Source organism: Filicampus tigris, chromosome 17 (assembly GCF_054856515.1).
Source record: "Filicampus tigris isolate MCC_2025a chromosome 17, RoL_Ftig_1.0, whole genome shotgun sequence".
In the NCBI taxonomy this organism is placed as follows: domain Eukaryota; kingdom Metazoa; phylum Chordata; class Actinopteri; order Syngnathiformes; family Syngnathidae; genus Filicampus; species Filicampus tigris.
In genome coordinates, this window is record NC_141233.1 from 12638187 (window position 1) to 12661694 (window position 23508).

Genomic DNA, 23508 nt, shown 5'->3' on the forward strand with positions numbered 1-23508 from the left:
GTTTTTGTTGTCTTTAGCACCGCAGATATAATCAGTGGGATTGTCTTGGAGGAGGTTCACGGTATCTACGCGAGGGTACGAAATGGATACGATGTTTTCTTTGTATCTACCTCCAACCTGGAAAAGCAAAGAGCGCGCCAGGGTTCAAGCATTTTTTTTTCCCATGCAGCATCCACGTTAACAGGGAGCGAACATTCACTGTCGATGTCGGACACCAGACTAGCGTCGCTCCACAGTCGTAGCAATTGTTGTATGAAATGTGTTTTACCCCTAGATTAGGAAACACTCTCCCCTTTAACTTTTTTACCAGGGCTGTCAAAGTTAAAGCGTTAACTATGGAGATTAATTTCAATTTTATAATGCGTTAAAAAAAAATTAACTCAGTGTTACGTACTTCGTCTGGCAGCTGACCTCTGCTCACTTTGCAGCCAAATTTAGAGGAGAGTCACTGGCGCAAAGACAGACTTTTACGTAGTTTTACTTTAAAAAGGTGCTCGATGGCTCATTGGAGAAATCCCAAAGAATTTGCGCACTTTGCAAAGCCAAATTCAAATACCATATTAGTTGTACGTCTTTGGTGTAGCGTTTAACAGTTGCATTTCACAGAAAAAGAATCGTATTCAACGAACAAAGAAAGCTATTAGAACACCCTTTGAATAGAAATATACTTTACATTTTTTCCCACAGTAATTCCAAGATTTTACTCAAGTAAATCTAAAAATTTAAATAGAAAAATTGAAGTTGAATAATACGATTAATCGCGATCTATTATGGAAAATTTTGCGATTAATTAGTTAAAAAATTGTAATCGCTTTACATAACCAATGATTGTAAACGTAACCTCCTTTGTGGAGCAAGTAAATACCCATAATTTGCTGGTCGAATTCTCTTCTCTCAGGGGTCAGTCTTAAATTTATGAAAATATACGATTTGCATTCATGCCTGGTGGGCCCAATCAAACGCTCTCACGTCCACGCCAGACGGGCTGTAGGTTTTACACTCCTGTTTTAAAAGCAGCTCATGACAGGAGCATCATAGTGGAGTCAAGAAGCGATGACTCGCTCGACAAACAGCCGCATCACGTTGTGCCGGGATCGTAGCGGGAGTTCTTGGGAAGCGTTCCCATGAAACTCCCGGTGAGAGGTGAAACAGACTCCCACCCGCTTGCGTGACGCGCCGACATAGCCGAGGCTCAGCGGGATTTCTTATCTTATCACAATTCAGTGTGCAATACACACATATCACGCACTAAAGACAGGTGACTTGATAAAGCCTTTGTGAAATGTTTGTGCAAAAAAAAAAAAAAATCAATTCTTAAACTATCCATTTTATGGGTTTTTGTAGCTGTGGTAAGAAGCACAATAAAACAATTCCTTTAACAGACACTTTGTTAAAGCAAACTCCTAGACTTCGTCTCACACTGTCCAAGTAATCCGCTGAAAGAGAAAAGCATCCTGGGATGACTTGAGTCAGCCGCCTTTTATTGACACCGAGAGGAAAATCAATCTTCAGAGTGCGTGGCTAAAAATACTTCCAAGACAGTCGCCGCGCTTCTTCTTCTTCTTCTTCTTTGCGGTCGGGAGCTTCGCTGTAGCAAGGTCGCAGGTGCGTTTTTCATGAACAGCTGAAAGCTTTCGATGAGTGTGTCTGGCGAGCGCAGCGCTGTCGCCTCTTGTTTGTGTTGTTGGCGCCGCGAAGACGAGGCGCGTTGGTTAGCGCGTGTGCGCTCGCCACTTGACCTCAAAATGTAATAACTTGAAAATGGAGATAACCCGCTCTGGCCTTGAGCAGACGGAATGCAGAGAATTTGTTATTTACTCAAACAGCGGGTGCATCACGATTAATTGACATTTGCATCTTCTACGCGAAACAAATGTCTTACTTACTTCACTTGCCGAACTTTTTCACAGACATCCACTTAATGGGAGCTGTAATTACTGTGCATGTACGAAGAAGTCAGAGGTGTTTATTTATTTATTTGTGGTCGGTGTGATGCATCTATTAGGGGGAGGCCTTTATTTTTGGGCTGCAGTTAGTGGGGGATTTTATGTAGATCCACTCGGTATACAGTAGGTGGAAATCAGCCATATATAGAGAGACCCCAAAAAGTAATAATTTTACCCCATCACTTGGTTTAAACTTATCAAAACACACCTTTAAACATATGTGAACGCACAGTTTTAAATTACAAGCATAAAATACATAGATTGTTGTGTTGGGCGCCTATGTTTGTGTTCAACTGTTCTCACGGGGTTCAATAAACAACAGTCAAGTTGTATTTGAACTATCTTCTTGCATGCAAGTTTTTATTATGTTGTATCTCTCATTATTCTCAAAGTGCTCATCCTGTCTCTTGTCTAATAAATGATTTTCATTTTTCCACTGACAGGAACATTGTGATATTAAACAATATCCTATATGTCAACCCAAGGCTTTTTTTTTTTTTTTTTTAAACACAAAAGCGTGTGAGGTGCGACATTTATTAGGGGGAAGGTTTTTACTTTTAGAACAATATTAAACAATATTTTATACGTCAACATTTAAAGCAAACAAAAAAAAAAGGACTATTGTTGAGAAATGCTGCAAATACAACAAGAACCAGGGCAAAAACTAAGTCACCCCGGAACATGAATAATTACACACACAACATTGTGGAGCGAGTCCACTAGTGGGTCATTAAAGCTTTCCACATATCATGAAATATTCTTAATAAATCCCCGACTCCACAATTTGATTCACGTGCTTGAGAGCTGCTGTTTTGGTTAGCAACAGCGTTAGCGCTGCGCTTACTTGATAGCATGTGAACGACAGCTCATTTAAACCACCGTGCTAACTGTGATGCTAACCTAAAAAGCAGCACCTACAGAGTCGGAATCAAAGTGTCAAGTGTTACTTGGCGAGTTTAATGTGAGACTACATATTTCGATGATTTCATAGGTGGAAAGAGTCTGAAATAAATGCAGTATCTCCTAATAGACTCCTCCTCATATACACTGTAGTTGAGTGTTAAACGCCCACTTTACAAATATCCCGTTCCTAGTTCAGTCTCTTGTCTGCCCAGCTCGTATTTACTTCACAATTGTGGAACAGGAGGTGCAGTGGACCACATCCCAGAATGCAATGCACGCCTGGCTTCAGGAGCCGCTGAGCTCAAACAAAGCAAGAGGCTCTTATATTTGCTCGGGTCGAGGTGGCGTTCATGTCTGTGCAAGCGAGCAACGTAATAGAGTTTGCAAGTGGACCGAGACCACCTCCTCAGCGAGGTCCCGGCCCGCTTGTTTATGTCTGCGCTGCCGTCTGGTAGCCGTGGTCACGCCCGGCCAAACAAACTACTCCAAAGGAGATAGATGAGCCGCACTTGGATATCAATCAACTAAGTAAGGGCTCACGAATGCTTGTTGAGAGTAAATTCCTATACTGCTATGCTACTTAGTATGCCGTGCGCACGTTTCCACTCACACAGTTACATTTTATGGGGCATGTTTAATGCAATTTAACTGATAAAACTATCACGCACCACGAATGATTTCAGACGGTATGGAAAATTGATTGAAGAATGGATGAAAGGACCATTTAGTGGCCCGATGCCTACGCTACAGTGGCCTCTGAAATGGGGTTGCTAACCAAAACAAGGGAAACAGTAGCTCAGAGGAATCAAATTGTGGTGTCCTATCGGGTGCTAGCAAGGTACGTTCGTATCGGTCCATCACATAGACTGCGGTAATGCGTGTTTCCAAGTAATTCCAAGTGTCAGACAAATTTGAGTGACATTTGAAATGTTAGTGGTCTTGGAATGCTAATGCTAACGGCAAAGCAACAGCCATATCAACACTGCCGTCGCCATTTAAATTTGTCAAACCGTTTACTGCCATTGACAAATGTATTCGTCAAGTATGTTTTTCAAAGGGTGGGCATGGAAGACGGTCTTGCCCAGCTTGTCTGTGAAACGACTATAATGACGAACAGTAATCAGTCAAATTGTTCTTAAAGTGTCTGCCGTGGTAAAAATCCATCCCTTTTCCCTACAACCAAACCTGTTGCATACTAATTTGGAGTTTGCTTGGAAAACCTTTTCTGTCCCACAGAGAAAAATGAAAGGGACAGATGGCAGGGACAAAATCAAACAGACACAAAAACGTCTAAATGCAGCAGTGTAGATGAATAGAAAAAAACACCACAGCAGGTACTTAGGACGAGGAGAGAGAACAGGTTTTTTTTTTCAAGTCTATTCATTTTCCAATAAAGTTCTGACAAAGAGCTGAGCGTGTTTGATTTTCTGGACCGAGACCAACATTTTTTCAAAACCAGAACATTTCAAATCTCTTGCATGATGGCACGGCTAATAATCGCAATAAAAAGAACCTGTGCTATGAAGTCTTTCCAACTATGATCCTCTTCCAGACCTGTTCAACCGCCTTTGTCTTTCCTTTTTCCTGACGGTGTACTGTATTTTGTTCCCCCACAGCTGCCATCCAGGTGCAGGTCACTCCGACACACAGGGAGATCAGCGTGGGAGAGTCCAAGTTTTTCCTCTGCGAAGGTAAGCTAGCACCTGAATGTAGAAGTACAGATACAACTGCTGTACTTAAATCAAAGTTCAAAAGTACAGTGTCTGAAATGTACTTGAGTCCAAAAGTCAGTTGACTTGAAAATGTCTTGCCATGGTTTTGCTGACAGTTCCGTACCAAGTTACAGAAAATGCTAAAGTAGTAATAATAACAATTTAAAAAAATGCACCTTAACTTGTTTGTTTTTTCTTGATTACCGGGTGATTTTTTGATTGTCAGAAGTTTGTGGGTTTTAGATTAAGTACTCCAATAATGATACCTGTATAATACCTGTATGGGTTTATCGGCTGTGTGGTATTTGCGTGCGGCCGTTCAGTTATTACAGTTACAGTCTTTCACAGGCGGATGTCCGTCAGGGAATTAAAAGCGAGCATGTGCGTTAAAGGAAACATTTGCTTGGTCAGCCGGCCGAGGAGTGTTACACAACAATGGACAAGATGTTGGGGTTCCACTTCATATTTTTCCAACTGAATTTTTGTTTGAATACTCAGTCATCCGAGGTACTGCCGCCAAGTCTTCGGTTCCGAGTGCCTGGTTGCCAGTCAGGCATTTTACACAGGAGATCCCACCTGAGCCGGACGTGGCGCGTTCCAACTCAACGTGATTTTTTTTTTTTCTGGTCATCTCCTGCTAGGGCTGTTTCCAAAGCGAATCTTATCATTTTACCCCAACTATTGCTGTTGGCTCACTTGGAGTATATTCTACTTTCCCCCAAGCCTTTCATTCCGGGAAGGAAAATGATTTTCGCTCCAGTTTTCCAAAGCTCTTAAAACGCAGGCAGAGCATTTCATCCCTGAAAAATGCCCATAACGTCTCATTTGAAGCTTTCACACAGAGGTGTAACGGTAGAGTTGCCATTAATTCACAGTTGCAGCTTTTTGCAATTATATCGATGGCGACGTCAGCACAATTGCCGTCAACACAAAGAGACGTCAATAGCTTTTTTCACACTCGCTATCAAGACAAGGCATTTTCAGTACTTTTTTTGACATAAAGATTGACGTCAATCCGCGAGGCGCAAACCTACCAGTGTCTAAGTGGGCGGGGCTGAAGTTTAACACCCAAGACACACCAGCCACTTTCACACTGCATTCCAGGTAAATTGGAAGGGGTGGAACGATACTGCCGGCTTTTATTCGCCTGTCCCTTTGAGACAGAAATCATAAAATCTCGGATCTAATTCAGCCAGCTAGATAGAATTCGACTTGTTTGGACTTGTGAAACACGGATGCATGAAATAAACGGTACCTTTTCTTCAGTGGTGGGGGATGCTAAAGACATAGACTGGTTCGCGCCCAATGGGGAAAAGATCCTGCCAAACAACCCCAACATCCAAGTGAGCCGCAACGATGAGACCACCTCCACCCTCACCATCTACCACGCCGACGTGGATGACGCCGGCATCTACAAGTGCGTGGCGAAGAGCGGCGACAAGGAGGCCCAGGCCTCGGTCCAAGTCAAGATCTTTCGTAAGTGGACCGTACTTCCTTATATGTACGACCACTTGGAGTCGGTCTTTACCTTTGTTTGTTTGTTTTGTGTCTTTCAGAAAAGATCACCTTCAAGAATGTTCCCAGTTCGCAGGAGTTCAACGAGGGCGATGACGCTGACATTATCTGCGATGTGGTGGGTTCGCCAGTGCCCTTCATCCTTTGGAAGCATAAAGGCGCCAGGATCCAGCCCAACAAAGACGGTGAGACGAGCCCAGTGAAAATCCCAAAATGCGCTCTTGCATGTGTAGGGTAAACTCCTTTCATCCATTTTCTATTGGTCACCAGCCAGGTGCAGGGTCGATAAAGAGAAACAAGCAGTTCCCTTACATTCACACCTTTGGGAAAATGTGATCCTTCACCAAGCACTTACCTTTCTGTAGGGTGACCTGGCACCGTTAGCGCATCATTGTACACTCTGATTTGTATTCAAAAAAGTAAATATGAGGTTTCGTGAAGCTTTGGACATCATGGAGCTACGTAAGTGCACTCCATTTACCATTATGATCAAACTGTGTTTTTCATTTTTTGGACGATGACTTGTTTTTCGTCAAAAGTACAATTAGCAACCCATTTCAGGGACGTTCAGGGACCAACGCCGATTTTGGTGCGAGTCCCAGCTCTGATTTATTATTTATGTTACCATATTAGTGTCTCTGTTTCGTACTGTGCTCCATTACTTCTGCGTGTAACAAAACAACTGCCGAACTCCAAGCTTGACATTTAAACTCAATTAATGGCCTCTAAAGCTGTTGGAACAATGATGATGATCTTATGAAGCCTGCTTTCTATTTCAACTTTTCCCTACTATTTGCTTTGAAATCCTTCGATTAAAATAAAAGTGAATGAATAAAACAATGTGAATAATAGTATAAAAAGGGAAGTTAATACAAGCCAGATGTGGGGGGGGGGGATTGGAATAAAATAATACAATATCTAAAACATATTTGCTTATTGTTGTGTTTTAATCAATGTTTTTAACTCATTCACTGCCATTGACAAATGCATTTGTCTTTTCAGTCCCAGGAACGTATTTATATATTTTTTCAAATGTTTTCAAATGTTTGGGTAAGAGAGGCTCTAAAAATGTCTGGCAGTGAATGAGAAGCAAAAACGCTGGAGAAAAGACAATGTCTACTTTTGTGTTACTGAGATGTTAAGGCACGAAATGTTGCCCGTGTTGTACATGAGTGCAATACAGCAAAAACGCTGGTCTCTACCTCCTAGTTCAGTTCTAGCACCCGTTTCTGAGAACGAAAGCCCATTCCTTTTTAAAACGTCCTGGATAATGCATGAATGTGAATATTTGATATCCTTTCACCCGGTAGATTGAGTTGAATAGTGTCAAAAAGAAAAGATGCCTGGAGGGAATTTGGGGTTCCCGTCAACTTGAGTGGGAGCAGAAATACAAAGTAATGTAAGACTTCCTCCGCCTGTCACTATCAGAAAACACGGAGCGTATCCTTTAATGAAGTCAGTTTGATCCGTCTCGGCATGAGCGACGTTATTGAAAGTGATTTCCCGCAATCGAGTGGAAGTTCTGAGAAGTCAAGTTGGATTTTTGCACCGTCACATTTCATTGAGTCAAAAACACAGCAGGAAAGAGGCGAAAGAGGACACATAAACACCAGCCTGAAATTAGAATGTTCTTTTCCGCTGTTGCAGACGGTTGTTGATTCCCCGCGAGTGAGGCTCGGCCGGGTGCAGGTTGTGCATCTCAAGGAAGCAGCCGCAGTGTCCGTGCGCATAAGGAGCACTTACACGATTCGCAACGATTTACTGTCATGATGCGAGGGTTTGACGTCGGGGTGCAATGGGCCCTGCTGTGAGTCGTCAATCCGCTCTCCGGTGTTGGAACAAGACATGCTTGTCGGCCTTGGAAGATGATGCCAATAAAAAGATAACATGTTTCAGGCCTGACTGAAGGAAAATTCAAAAGGAAAAACGCCCAGTCACTCAATGCGTGTACACTAAAAGCAGGGCTGTCTAAGCTTTTCCACTGAAAAATGGAAGCATGGAAGGATTTAGGTTACGGAACATGCCAAAACTAACCATGCAACATATTAGAGGCAGCACGGTGGTTGAGCGTTTAACACGTCTGCATCAAAGTTTGGAGGTTTGGGGTTCAAAAATGATTCGGACTAGGAATGTTCGATATCACTTATTTTTCAGACTGATACCAAGTACCGATACTACTAGTAATATTTATGATACATAAAATTTCAATTTGATAATTCTGAACAAAGACCTCTCTGGCCTCTCTCATTTTTCTCAAGTATTAATCACTGGTATCGGCATCCTTCGCGAAGACTCAATACCTAGACATAGTTTATGGAAAAACAATACAGCCCCAAAGATGAAACTGATGACTATATTGTCTAGGCCAGATCCCATCTAAGAATAGAGCTAAACCTCCAATGGGCTTCATCGCAGCAACAAATGCTAATTCGAACTGACACTAAACTGCTCACGGAATTTGTCCAAAATGTGAAAAAGGCCACCGCGCCGCGAGGCTCGGCGAGTTTGCTCGGACTGGGTGACGCGTGAGACGCACCACCTGGTTTCACTCAGAGCTGCTCAGTCCATTATGTAGCGTTAATGGACGCTTTAATCAGAGGCGGCAACAGGTTGTCAAGCCGCGCGGCTGCGAGGCGCTCGCAGCTCCCATTTTAAAGCGCTTCCTCGATTAGCTAGCATAATTGAGCCGTTTCAATTTGGCCTCGACTGCCTCCCGTTGAAGCGTTTAAAAGTACTTTTTCTTCTTTGAAGAGGGAGGAGTAATTAAAGTTGGAATGTCGTACTCCGCATGGCTTTTTGGCTTGAGAGAGACCAAAAGTTTTTTATTTCGCCTTCAGGTAAAAATGTGATTGCTCGTTTTTGGTGTTTCGCACTAGAAACTAATGGGGAATATCACCATCTCAAAAATGCATCTATGCCCAAATGCCCTATTTTTTTTTTTTTTTTTTAATAAATGAAAAAAAAAATTAATTCAGCAGCAATTGCGTAGAAATTGAGGGTAATTTAGATCATTTTTACCACATGTGCATACAAAGTATTATACATCTCATTAGGGCGAACTGGAGCCTATCCCAGCTAACATGACATTGCGCAAGAGGCAGGGTACAACCTGCAATTGTCCAAAATCAAAATTGCAATTGAATGTGCTTACAAGCAGGGGCGGGGTGGCCTTCGGTAATGTCGGGAAAATATGTGAATTTTCCCAAACGGCCAGTGCATTTCCGGGCCCATCCTGGCCATCGCGGCCGCCAGCAGCCGATCCGGAAAGTCGTTATCCAATAAGGAATTCACACACTGAATCTCACTCAGAGAGCAAAACAATTCGCCCGGTAACTCTCAATGGCATTGTTTACTTCTTTGCTGTTCCAGTGCGATACAACGTGATGGATAACGGCCACTTGCTGATCCGCGGCATCAAGAAGACCGACGAGGGAGCGTACAACTGCGAGGCGCGCGTCATGGAGACCGGAGAGATCAATTTCAAAATGATCAACGTCGTCGTTAACGGTGAGACTTTCCCTACTTGGCGATCACACTCCAGCTCGATCCGACTCCTACAATTGACGAATGCTTTTGTCATTTTGCGGCCTATCTGTGTTTTTAGTCCTTCCCACAATCCGGGCCAGGCAGTCCGAGGTCAACGCCACCGCCGATATGGGCGGCTCCATCCTTTTGGCTTGCGATGCCGATGGCTTCCCCGAACCCGCCGTCACATGGGCCTAGTATGTATGACCGGCATCCATATTAATTGCGACAAATATGGAGGAGATGCTGCTCATTTTTAATGTGAAAGTCAGAATTGTCTTCATGTGGTAACTGCACGTTTTTGCTGTTTGATTTTACAATTTTATTGAAAAGGTTAATAACACTGGGGAACATTTGAAAAGAAAATTCTATTGAGATTTTTATGCTGATTAAAACTAAAGTTGGCACGCTCGTTCCAAAATTGCAGTCAGTTTTTTGTTCTAGCACGTCAAGTTTTTTTTCTCCTCAGCATACCAGATAAGCAAAATTCCACTTAATAAATCACAATATTGAGGGAAAAAATATCAAAATTCACAATTCTTTTTTCAAAATTGTTCAGCCTTGCTGTTTAGCACATACTTAGTATTTTTCATGTGATTGTTTTATATTCATGACCTACAGTGGAAGCGCTAATGTCGAAGAACTCGACTTTGGATTTATTTCACATTTCGGGGAAAAAAATCCCATAAGAAATCAGCAAAAATTAATTCAAGCAAGCCAGGAAAAACCTCCAAAGAACCATCTGTCTTGGTTAGCTAAAAAGTTCACCTAGACTCAGAAGTTACCTATTTAATATCCATGTCTGAACATTAGGCATTGGTCTATTTGAGGGAGGGTTTTATCAGTCTTAGTCTTTACTAGACATACCAGAATATTTGAACAAATATTGTATTTTATACCAGCACAGCCCACCGCAGAACACAGAATAAGGCTCCTCTTTTTTTTTTCTTTTTTTTTTTTTTTTCGGTAGCGCTAGTTGATGGATGTGCTCTCGCTCACCCTGTTTTCCACCTGATGTGTCGGGGATGATGATGATGAAGATGCCTCGGCCACAGGAGGCTTGAGTTGGGAAGGCGAGCTACGTGAGCAGAAAACTGAGGGCCAAGCCATTTTTTTTCCGAAGGCTGTTCGCAAGGCTGTCATGAAAGCATCCAAACACTCTTTTTTTTTTTCTTTTTTTTTTTTCTTTTTTGTAACCAGACGCAGGTGAAGACATTAGAGCGGGGCTGGTGTTGTGTGACGATGGTATCCTCTGCGTGTGCCTCAATGTTCAGTGGCGATTTGTAGCTTGAGGTTGATTCATCGCCAATCGCATGTTTTGGTATTAACAACATGGGCGCCTCGCTAAAATCAACAGGTGGTTTGTCAGCGCAGCAAACTAGCAGAGGTGCCTCGGGCAAGTGGAAAAATTTTACAAAAAAAGATACCCGTAAACTCGTCATGGTTACAATACTTGTTTGTTGTTTGAATTTTCATTATAGTTAGTTTTTGTTTTTTAAATTCTTTTTTTTTTTTTTGTGGGTTTCATTTTTTTCGAGAGAGCTTTTTCTTTGAGCTTTCTGAGCAGATGAAGGAATTAGTATTCCTAGTCCACCGACACTGCAAAATAATTCTTCTTGGTTTGCTTTGACAGCAGGCAACAGTTTGAACACACACTACCAACACTGACAGTAGCCTGTCAGTAACAAATAGTTCCTCAAACAGTGTAGCCTGTTAAGTAGATAAAAAATACTGTGTAAATGTATTTGAGTTGGAGAAAAAATAGCTTATTCTGTCAAACTGTGTATCTTTTTCTGCCGTAAATTAAGTACGAAGCCAGTAAAGTGGGGACGAGTGAGCAGTGCTGTCTTTTCCTGACTTGTCAAAATGAGCCTTCCAAAAAATTCATTTTCAACAAAGCCAAGAGATCCATTTTCCATGTTCCCTCGCGACAGAAAGTCAGGTTGGTCTTTCCTATTCATCTCTTATTTTCTCTCTTTTTTTTTTCTCCCCGGTCGGCAGCAACAACGTCATCCTTGAGTCAGGCGATAAGTACAGTCTGAATGAGGACGGCTCCGAGCTGGTGATAAAGGATGTCATCAAAGTGGATGAAGGAGATTACACGTGCATAGCCAGGAACAAGGCGGGCGAGATGAGCCAGGAAGTCAGTCTCAATGTGTTTGGTAAGAAAAAAAATGAGTTCACTTTAGTGCATTAGTAGAAAAGGGCAAAAAAACCTACTCTACCTTTGAATATCTACCATTAAATATGGTCATAACATCACTGTTCATGCTTTAAGACAGAAACAGAAAAATAAAGTCCCAACAATAGGATCTATTTTTTTTATAGACATATGCTTTTTTTACCATTACAGTACTTGTTTTTATTGTCATTAGTGGCCTCTTTTTCCATATAAGGTTTAAAAGTTTTGCTTTTTAACCATTTAATGTGCTTTTAAACTCATTCACCGCCAGACATTTTTAGACCCTCTTTTACCCTAACGTTTGAAAATTTTTGAAAAAAATATCATTAAATTCCCGAGATTGAATGGCTGGACTGTGAAAAGACAAATAAATATGTCAATGGCAGTGAATGAGTTAAATCTCTTTCTCGAAACGACATGCACTCCTGTGGGTGTGTGGTCCCATCTGCAGCTTTCCGACTCTTCAGGCAAGCATTGTTTATCTTTTAGCGCTGATGTCCTCGGCGCGGCTCCCTGATTCATTTGTGCTCAGGAAGCTGCTGAAAAACAGCCCTCAATAATTGAACATTCATCCATGTGCTGATTATCAATGAACACATGATTAAAAGAAGACTGGAATATAATTATTCATGGGTTTACTTTTTTTTTATTTCTAACTAGTGCAAGCTAAGATTACTTACCTGAACAACCAGACGGCGACCGAGTTTGACGACGAAGTCACGCTGACCTGCGAGGCCTCGGGTGACCCAACGCCTTCCATCTCCTGGAGCTTCCAAAACAGGATGTTCTCCGAAGGGGAGCAGGTGAGGTTGGAGAGCAAGGTTGGATGTGGCATGTGAAAATTCTATTACTTGTGCTCAACATTGTAAATTAGCAGTCTGAAACGTACTGTAAAATGATAATCCACAATACATTGCAGACACTAAACCAATATCATAACACCTTCATGGGAAACCTGTTGTAGCAAACACGGACATCGGTGCTAATGTTAGCATCAGAAGGAGTGATGTCGTAGTTCTACAGTCGCCGTTCATTAGGTAACATTAATAAGCTACGACAAATTATGATTTATTTGAACAGTTATTCGACCCCGCCAACACAAATAGTTCCTCAAACAGTGTAGCGCTTGCTGATTAGTTAGCTGTTAGTCCAACAGGCTAACTAGGCAAAGAACTAGCATCAACGTTGAGAAAAAATGTACACAAACTAAGATTGTTCCGTTTTAGCTAGCAGACCACTTCCTGGTTTATGGAGGATGACGTTACGAATGGGTTCAACGACCACATTGTAGATTAGGTTACTGAATTCCTGCATTCATTTAAATGTTTTGGGGAATCAGTTTAATACTGTTAACTTGGCTAACTAGCTCACTACAACCAAAACCACCAACCAACCAACAAAGGTCTAAAGACTGCCCGCTATAATTATGTCATATACTCTCTAGGACAATATTATCACAACTCTCTGCCTTTAAGATAACTAAAGTAGGATCCACAGACCTCCACCAAGGCCCAAAAGTACCTGAAAAGGTTTAAAAATGCAAGAGTGCATTTGTTTTTACGGCTTTTATGTACTTCCTGCTCCATAGAGGATGTTACGGCAATTCAGTATATGATTTTAAAAAATGAAAACAAGTTCCTCAATTCGCACATTTAGCCGAAGAAAAGAAATCCATCCCTTCCTTCTTTGAATGATGCAGTCAGAGACTACACATTTATTATTGAAGTTGTACGACTGCACGGCATCACACTGAGCGATGTTAAACCCTGTATTGCCTGATTAAAACCGGAACCTCAGCCACTTGCGTCATTTGCTTAATGAAATTCCGCTCTTACGCTCTAATTTCCAAGCAGTTTAACCTCGTAAAGGGTACAAGTAAGACTTTACTGCTTTTTAATTGCTCCCGTTAGAAGATAAAATTTGAGGAAATTGACATGAAAAAAAGCCCTTGATGGGGATTAAAATATTGAGTCAAAGTGATTTCAATATTAAGAATACATCGCTTAAAACTTGAGGGACCTCAGTGCCAGTTTGTTGATGATTTGAAATTAAATATGGTACAATTATTTTCCAAAAGAGAAACACAATCAAAGCACAGCTGATGAATACATGCCGACTGAAGCAAATAAATCACCAGTTGCCCCCCAAAAAAATGTCCTTCATTATAACATGAAAAAAAGTCACAATGTTACAAAAATGAAGTTGTGTGGGTTTTTCTAATGTCTGCTATTATCATGAGGCTGTCTGAATTTTAATAGTAAAAAAAAATAGGCTGGGAAAACTCCAATTAATATTTGTTTAAAACATTTGTAGAACTGGTTTGTCATAATTTAGAACTTTTTTCTCACATCGTTTTGACTTGTCGTAAAATAAGGAGAAAGGCTGGACTTAGAGGGGAAACCTGAGTCACATCTCGTCTGAAGAATGCATGCTGACTGAGGTAATTAGATCAACGGTTACAAAGATGGCTTGCCGGGGGGTCATAAAGACGGTTGGTCAGTCTCGCTTCTGAAATGTCACTTATTTTCCCCCCCAAAAGTCAGCATGTGAAATTTCTTTCAAGTGTATGCGACCGACACTTGACAGTTGTGATTTCTTTTTACCACTATGAATGCAGCGACCTCTAAATTAATGTGAGTGCTGGAAATCTGCAGCCACGCTAGCAGTGACGCAGGGAGTCGACGGGGGGCGTCCGTCGGGTATGAATCCAAGTGGCACTTTTCCCTGCAAACACACGTTTTTGTCGTAATAGCACAGGACAGTACAATGGGCGTTTGAAAGGGTAATACGAGTTTTCAGCGCAGTGGGTCTTCTTGATGGTATGGTATGCTTTCACTGATCGTATGTACAGTATGATGGTGAAAGGTTCCTTTTTTTTTTTTTACCTTTTTGAAGTGTGTTTCCGAATAGGGCTTAGTTTGAAGAGTAAAAAAATACTAAATTTGTGTCTCTGCTGATATTGATAATTTATGCTAAAATTTTAATTGTCAATATTACCGTATAGGGATGGGCAAATATCAATGGCAGGTATTAGTGTTGGACGGATACTGGCCTTATTTTAAGTGATCGGGTATTCGCTGCCAATAGAAGCCACCAATACTAAGAAAAAAATCTGACATTGAGTAAGTCTTCCTTGGCAGTAGTTGGCGCTACACTGTGACAGTTTGACACATGGGCGATACCAAAAGTACTAGAGGTATCTGCACTTGGTGAGTTTTCGGTGTGAATGCTCGTTCTTGTGTCAGTCTGAAAAAAAAAGTGGGATGGAACATCCCTACTACCATATTTACTTTCTCTGGGAGTCACAGTTATTTTTCATCTTTTGCCCTACAGTGTCATAGAAGTGTTTTTAATACAAATAGTAACTGTATTACTTTATTGCCGCATTAGCATAGGTTAATGATCCAGTATACTGCTACTAACATACAAATTGTAATTATCCGTACTACGGTATGAAGCGTCTCTTGGAGTCATGGTCATTTTTCGGCTTCTCCCAAATGTACTAATATCACATTTGGTTCCCAATTTTCCAAATCATTGCTGTATGTCCCACAACCCCCCCCCCCCCCCCCCCCCATGTGACTCTTTGACGAAAGCCCCACTGTGTCGTTGTTTTTGTGTGTTTGTCCTCTCCAGGCTTCGTGGACGCGGCCCGACCAATACGAGGTATGGTGACTAAAAAAAGCCGTAGCCGTAGTTGCACGGGCCCCAGATTTAACACGCTAGAGCACCACCCCCAAGTGTTTCCACTCAACCCACTTTCAGCGTGCGTGCTGTTAGACGACCACTAACTGTGTTCACATTAGTCACGTACCACACTTATTAATGTCATCCGTTGTGTTCATTGTTGAAAGTGGACCTTTTCACAATTTTTGGGCCCTTTCTTCAAGGTTTTTATTATTCGGTTCTGCAACGGTCTGGTGGGGTAATTGCGGGGTTGACGCCCGTCCATCGGCGTAAATGCCGTCTGCTGTGCCTTATAAAAACACAACCCAGCAGAAAGCTTTTCTTGCACACCAGCCAATGTACTTACTTGCCTTACACGTCAGAAGCCTTATCATAATGGCCCACATTTTTTCAGGTAATTGGAACAGAGTGTACAAAAACAACCTTGGATAATGAGCCACATGCTGCTTCACCAAGTTTCAAGACAGATTGAGACAAAAGGTTTTTGTGTTCATCCCTTGGCCTGTTAGTTAACAGACTGCTTCTTGGTTTTCAAAGGACTTCTAAATGGGCGGATGATGCCATTCTGATCGGACCGTACCGACTTTATCTGGTTTTGTGCCAAAATGGAATTGGTTCTTCCTCGGCTCGGTTCACCGCTGCACTACAAATTTGCATGGACCTGGAATTTCTGTTGGTATCCCATTTTGCCTTCTTCCTAAAAGAATGTTGTTGATTCCTCTTCTATTACTGCCAATGTTGTCAAAAGCTTTTCTTCTTTTTGGGGGGAAAATATTTTATTTATTCATGGCAATGGCTACATGTAAATAAAAAAGGCAGTTTCCCCCCCCCCCCCCCCGTACATACTGAAAGCGTGAGCTTTTAGCCCAAGGGTGGGTAAACATTTGCGCCATTGAGAACTGTCATTTTGCAGGCTAGTGAGAATTTAAAGTTTTATGACTGCAATAAAATCGGAGGGGATTTATATCTTGGTGATTTATATGGAAATGATAGATACTTTTTTTTTTAATAGAAATTGTATTTTTTTTTCCTCAGATTTTAGTTTATTCCAAACATCCGTCAAATCCATCAATATTTTATCAAAGTTGATGAATGACCTTAACTTAGGCTAACATGCAGAGAGCGCTGGCAAACAAGATAAGGCGCTACTTAATTTCCGAGTCATCTATCAAACTCACTTTCTGGGATGTTTTTTGTGCACATTTCCCTGATCAATGTTACATTCATCATACTGTTGGAGTTAGTCTCTAGTATTTCTTTTTGGTTCCCGTTTGGCATTTTTAGACCACTAGCTAGTCAAGTAGATTTAGACATCAAGAGTTGCCCTTTGCCAGTAGATGAGTGTTGATACTGAAAGAAAAGTGTGGTGACCTTTACAGTCTGTACTGCTCTTTCTGTGTTCTTATCTTGACAGGGTAGAGGGCATTAAAGCCACGATTGAAATCGTGTTTTTAATCCCAATGTTTTCAATACGTTGGTGCTCAGGACTTTCCCGAAATGACAGTGTAATTAGGGGAACTGTAACCCTGTTTGATCGTTAGCTGTACCACCACAGAAAATCACCTATTGATTCACGCGCTCGCATCGATCGCATTGTCATTGATCTTGCCCGATCTTTAGCTAGGGCGCTGATAGCGCTGCTCTCCGGTTGAACGCGTCTACCAGATCATCAATCAAAGGCCGCCAGCAAGCGTTGTTGTAAAGTCCCGGACAACCTCATCACGCGAGTGGCGTTTATGTTTCAAGGAGCGAGCTGACACATAAAGTCGACCAGCAACTGATCGTTGCAACCTGCCTGGATCTTTCGTTAATCTCAGCGGCATTCAGACAAGCCCTCGTCAGAAGTGTGAATGAATGACATCCTGTCGTTACCTTTTATCCATTTTTGTGTGACTTGTAAGCACAGTTTTCCAGGATTATACTTTGGCGACGTTGTACTAACTACAGTGGTACCTTGACTTACGAATTTCATTGGTTCAGTGACCAAATCAATTTTCCCAAATGAATCGAAAATGCCATTAAATCTTTCCAGTCACCCAAAAATGTAGGGGGCGTTGCCCTAGGTAGTGACGTCAGGTGTCTGAAGTCAGTCGGGTTGGCCGGCGTGATCTCCACGTTCCTTCCTTGTGGTTTCATTTTAAATGTGTGACTATGTTTGTGCTGTTGAATACAAGGCTGAAAGAGCACCTCAACTGCAGCTCTCTTTTTCTTTCGAGCGGTGTCGTTTTGACAGTCAACCACCAAGTCTCTCATTTAACCTACATCAAGGCTGTCCACGGATCCGTATAAATCAGTCAGGATAATCTTTTAGATCAATCCGATAACCGGGCCGATGGGGAAGGAAATTAAATTCATCCTGCTTATCAGTACAAGTTAATAGTTTAGCTAGTTACTAAGTTCTCAAAATGGTGGGGGGTGAAAAAAAGGACGATGAATAATGGAGAAGCGCCATATTGCAGGCTGAAAATAAAACATGTTTGAAAGCTGAAAGCCTACCTCGCAACGACAGCTCACACTAACAGCATTTTATATATATATATATATATATATATATATATATATATATATATATATATATATAATTGCAAATGCCTTTCTGTTCATATTTATTCGGCATGTATGTATGTGTCAACAATTGACAGCTTATCGGCATGAACACGGACGCACCATGCCGATTAAAAACGGGCTAATGGCAACTCACGGGATGAAGCAGCATTTTTTTCATTAGCGCAAATGAATTGCGTTAATTATGCAAGGCGGATTTTGTACAAAATTCATGTTAATGTTGATTGAGTAGTAATCGAAAGCGTACACATGATTTTTACGCCAATTTCCCGTGTGTGTGTGTGAATGTATATAGTTAGTAGCTGTCAGGATTTATTAATGCACTGTAATCTAATTATTGCATCTAAATTGACCTTATCTGCACAACAACTTGAAACACTGACTTCAAACTTTCCTGTTATGTTGTGGTTTGGATTGACCTCTTTCTTATCAGCTGATTAACATAAGTGAACAAATTTTAATTAAGTAGAATTTTGAAAGATACTTAAGGCCTTCATTTCGGAAAATCTTAGTTAAGAGCCATGGATGTCCAAAAAGTAATACTTAGATATCTGCCTATGTAAATATATCACAAAACTATGATACCAAAACAGTTTCATACAATTCCTAACTCATTTTTAAAACATTACAACTTGCAAATAAATGACTTGATTTTAAGAAAATGTAAAGATTGAGGATTTTGCTCCAGCCATTCATTCATAACATCTTATGTCATCCACCACCAACCAGAAAGAAGCCCACCAACTAACGATTGCACAGAAAATAGATACAAATATTTCTAAATTTGTGTTCATTGCACCAATTTCTCCGTTGCATTCTTTCTAACAGAGTCCACTATTAACTTGTAGCATTTCTTTCTTTCCAGGGAAGTGGTTATTCTGCATGGTTTTCCGATGTAAACAGAATCGATGCGTGGTGTGGCCTTCACGGTTTCCTTTCTCTCTCCTCGCTCGCAGAGCCACGACAGAAACATCGTGGTCCGCAGCCACGCCCGGGTGTCGTCCCTCCTCCTGAAAAACGTCGACTTCACGTACGCCGGACAATACCTGTGCACCGCCAGCAACTCCATCGGTCAGGACAACCAGCCTGTGTACCTGGAGGTTCGCTGTAAGTCCTCCTGACCAATCGATTTTCGACTAATTTCAGTTTTGAAGATCCAGACTCCGAGTTATTCGAGGCCAAAGATTTGTTTTTTTTGCTTCAAGTAGTCCTAATGTTAAACCCAGGACCCATACAAACGTTGAGGAATTATCTCCCCTTTTTTTATTCGTTTTTCTTTAAGACAATGATTCCCAAGCTTTGAGTCATCTACTAAGTCTTTGCCGATCTTCCCCATGGTTGTTTCCATGACCTTGACGGAAGAACACTTTCGATTTCGAATAAAACGTGCGTAAAACGTAAAAGTTTAGATCAGCACTTCATTCCGTTTACATCAATTCACCAGTCACACTCCTCAGCCCATCCTCGTGAAACATTCATTGGTTATTATTCAGGGGAGGAGCGAGAATCCAATTGATTTCAGATAACACCATCAATTCCGCATAAAATGTAGCTGAGGTTTAAGATGAAATCTATACCCGGTTCCTTTTCAGCAGTCACAATCCTTAACCAATCTCCAAAAGTGTTCAGGGATTCTTCAATGGCTGTGTGGCAGAAGAACACAATTGATGCTAACCCAAGGTCTTTAATTGTCTGCGTTATTTCTTTCCCTCCAAGCAAGAACTCTACATAACCACCTCCGAAAGCTTTCCTTGATTGTTGTTCAGTAGCAGAACAAGAACTCGCTGAAGTAAAAAAAACAAAAAAAACAAACAAGATTATTACCATCTTTCTTCATCCGGCAAAAGCAGAATGTCAGGAATGATCTTTGGTCTATCAATGAGAGCTCCACATAGATATTAACTGGAGTCAAGTGTGGAATACCTCAAATATCATGGTGGACTGAGTTCAGACGCTGACATTCTTTAAGCGTGATACCTCATCAATTCGGAATCTTCCACGATGAGCTACCGCGAAATCGAGTTTGACAGCATCCAGGCAACTTTTCAGGGGTTTTTTTTCCCCCCACCTTCAACTATTGTTGTTTGCACCAGTTGGCAGACAAATCAATAAGACTCGCAATAGCTCACTGAGATCAACCGAGCGTTTCTTTTTCCAGTCAGGAGAAAGCTCAAGCCCGTTGGCCTTTATTTAAACTTCAACTCACCACGTGACTCGCATGTCAAACCCTTTGCCATGCAAGTTAGCGGACGCTGTTCGTCGAGGTGATGAACTTGTCTAAATATTGCTTCTCCATTTTAAAAATGGACACTTGCCTCGCTTGAACAGCATTAATGACCATTCATTTGCCGAACATTTCTTACAAGGTTTTTTCAGTCCGGTAACCATAACAAGCACCGCTGGGTGTCTTGAGGGAAATGAAATATGTGCAATAAAAGACTCAGCATGCTCACATTTAGCTCACTGAACTCCGCTCACCCTGTGGATTTTCCACAAAAAGAATGAACGGAGTAATAGTTTCTCTATTGAGAGCACTTATTAGTTTTCTTGCACGTCTTCTGGGGTCATTAGCATATCGATGAGAAATGAAGATTTATAATAAAGAATCAAATCGTCCAGGTGAGCCGCTAACCATGTAGCCATGGTGTGACGTTGCAGACGCCCCAAAGATTCTCGGAGTGGTGACGGTGTACACGTGGGAGGGAAACCCGGCCAACATCAGCTGCGAGGTGGAGGCCCACCCCGGGGCTTCTGTCACCTGGTTCCGAGACGGCCTCCAGGTACCCTCTGTCAACACCACCAACGTGAAGATTTACAGCACGCAGAGCAACAGCTACCTGGAGGTAACACTTAGCACAACATCTCTGTTGTCACATTTCAAAAGCCTGATTGTGATGTTATGGTCTGTTCAGGTTTCCCCTGAATCTCAGAGTGACTTTGGTAGCTACAACTGCACGGCAACCAATGTGATGGGGACCGAGTCCAAGGAGTTTCTCCTCATCCAAGCGGGTTTGTGGTTTTTTTTCCGTCACTTGACAAAGCGAGGTTCTGGTTTCGAGAGCTTCCGGCTGACATTTGCTTGCTGGTGCTCATGTCGCTTTTATCCAGCTCCTGAAGTCTACTTGCGTAGTCCACAAATGTTGCAGTATGTTAAAGGGTAAACAGGATTGACCCTTTCGCCCTTCGTCCAACAAGCCATTACGTTGACGTGACACAGATGCGGAACGGGGCTATGAAGTTGACCCAGGGATGTTCCTACCTTTGGAAGCCTTATCAGAGCCACAGCACCGCACGACACTGTCTGCGCGTAATAATAGTTTGTGAAGCCAGGACTGCGTTGTGAAGTTTTACAACTGGGATCAATGTAGGGCGCAAATTGTTTGTTCTATGTTGATATTCTGCACAGTCAGAAGCAACACGGAATGGAAGTACAAAGTTGAACCGGTTATATTCAGAGGTAGTATTTTGCAATAACAGGACTGGGATTTGTGACCGTGTTGTTAATTTGTACCAACAGCACCATCCCTGAATGGGACCATGAAGTTGACCCCACAATATTCCGCCTATGGAGGTAGTATCAGTCATAATGAGGAAGGATGCCAACTGTGTGTCAAGGATATTCCACAATATATTACAGGTCTTCCGTTACATTGAGGCGGCAGTTTTGTTGCTGTTATTGACAGCACATGATAAGCAGTATTGAATATGGAAAGACGGATGGCACCCGGTCCAATGCTGATTAGATTTTACCGATAAAATGTACGATTCCAAAGGACAGGTTAATAAAGAGTGAGGATATATGGAAATGTGACACATTGTTATGATACTGCATTGGAAATCACACTGGGATGCTTGCTGTGATGGATTGGCCGTGGCAACTCTCCACCTTGAAAATGTTCCTCCCGCAGGCAGAGGGGAGGACGTTGCAGACCTTGGCCAAACACGGTGAAGTGAGATTTACCGTAGTAACATAATCGGATGCCAATGCGTAACATACTACCCACCCATGTAGCCATTTATATTCTTTATGGGCTGCTCCGAGATGCCTAAAACAACTAAATAGATAAAAGATGCCTTTTAAAGAAACAATTTGACATTAAGTGTCAGGTGAAATGTAGCGGTCACTACAATTTCAAGGTGGAAGAGGAATATTTTGCATCACAAACCAATGGGTCGGTTAGCATCCCCGCTGACAATAGCCCCTTTCGGAGAGAATTGGGGGCCTTAAGTCGACCCTGCATTTTTTTTTTTCCATGTAGCTATTATGTATAAACGGCACCAAAACATAACTGGATTATCAAGTCAGTAATATTTCCCCTTCAGAGGCAGTATACCACCCCAGATCTGCTCTCTGCTCACCATACATACCACTACCCTCACGCTGCATTGCAGCACGGTAAACGAACCTCTTTGTTTCCAAAGTCTGCACCACTTTTGGTCGATCTTTTCAATTTTATGCTCCAAGCAACTGAAACACTGCAAAAAAAAAAAAAAAGATAAAATTCACTTAATTCATGCCAATATTGTTGGTTTAAAATATTACATAGCAGTTCCATACATGATTACTGTGCTGTTTTTTTTTTTTTGCCTGTTTCGAACATTTTAATCACCAAGTGTTATGATGTAATGCTCCAATGCTGAAATTTCATATCTATGATGTGATTTTGGTTTTTTGTGTTGCAGAAGTACCATCATCGCCAGAGATCCAACGAGTTGAGCCTTTCTCCGGCTCGGCTGTGGTGGAGTTTGACGAGCCTGACTCTTTCGGAGGTGTGCCCATCATCAAATATCGGGTAGAATGGCGCTTCGACGGCCACGGCTGGACCGGAAGGGACTACGATGCCACAGAAGGTGAAACAATCGTGGGAAAAAAATCATTTTGGCTAGGTTCACACCGCATGCAAATGCGACCCAGATTGGATTTTTTTGCCCATATGCAACCTTTATCTGATTTTTTTTTTTTTTTTTATGGCAGGCTCAATTCCGATTTTTTCAAATCCGACCTGTGTCGCTTTCATATGTGGTCCTAAATCGGATACGTATCCGATTTTTTACAATGCGACCGCGGTCTGAATGGCCAGGTCTCATACTGTATATCCGACATTGACGTCATCCGGAGCCCAAAATGCACTCCGCGCAGGCAGAGGGAGAGTGCTGGCAGCACGGGATCGAATCTGCAAAATTGTTTTGAGTAATACTATTGACTTTATATTTGACTTTAATTTAATCCCACTTGAAACATGAAGCATAAATTGAACATTTATGGTGATAGTAGAAATTCAGCCACGGTGCAGATCGATTCATTTTTTTACCCACGGTCTCCATGAAATGAGATAGAAAAGCCTCGCCTCATAATTTCCCCCAAATAGTGCATTTATTTCTCCTACCTAATCGCTTCACTTTGGAAATGCCCCGACACGCTGGACCACATTTACTTCCGTAAACAACGTTTAACCTTTAAAAGCGGCGATCA

The 23508-nt window shown here is 41.8% G+C and overlaps 1 protein-coding gene across 6 annotated transcripts in view; it reads left to right on the forward strand.

The window, feature by feature from the left end:
- ncam1a (neural cell adhesion molecule 1a) overlaps positions 1–23508 on the forward strand; it is a 169590-nt gene that overhangs the window by 120206 nt on the left and 25876 nt on the right. For 3 of the 6 annotated variants that reach the window (XM_086012063.1, XM_086012064.1, XM_086012068.1), the window contains exons 2-13: positions 4466–4540; positions 5828–6037; positions 6118–6261; positions 9446–9583; positions 9681–9798; positions 11603–11763; positions 12444–12586; positions 15420–15449; positions 18992–19142; positions 20694–20878; positions 20948–21044; positions 22719–22886. In XM_086012063.1, coding sequence (XP_085868189.1) covers positions 4466–4540; positions 5828–6037; positions 6118–6261; positions 9446–9583; positions 9681–9798; positions 11603–11763; positions 12444–12586; positions 15420–15449; positions 18992–19142; positions 20694–20878; positions 20948–21044; positions 22719–22886 — 1620 coding nt within the window. The remainder of the gene's footprint in view (positions 1–4465; positions 4541–5827; positions 6038–6117; positions 6262–9445; positions 9584–9680; positions 9799–11602; positions 11764–12443; positions 12587–15419; positions 15450–18991; positions 19143–20693; positions 20879–20947; positions 21045–22718; positions 22887–23508) is intronic. The other 3 variants (XM_086012066.1, XM_086012067.1, XM_086012069.1) reach the window with 1 other exon arrangement.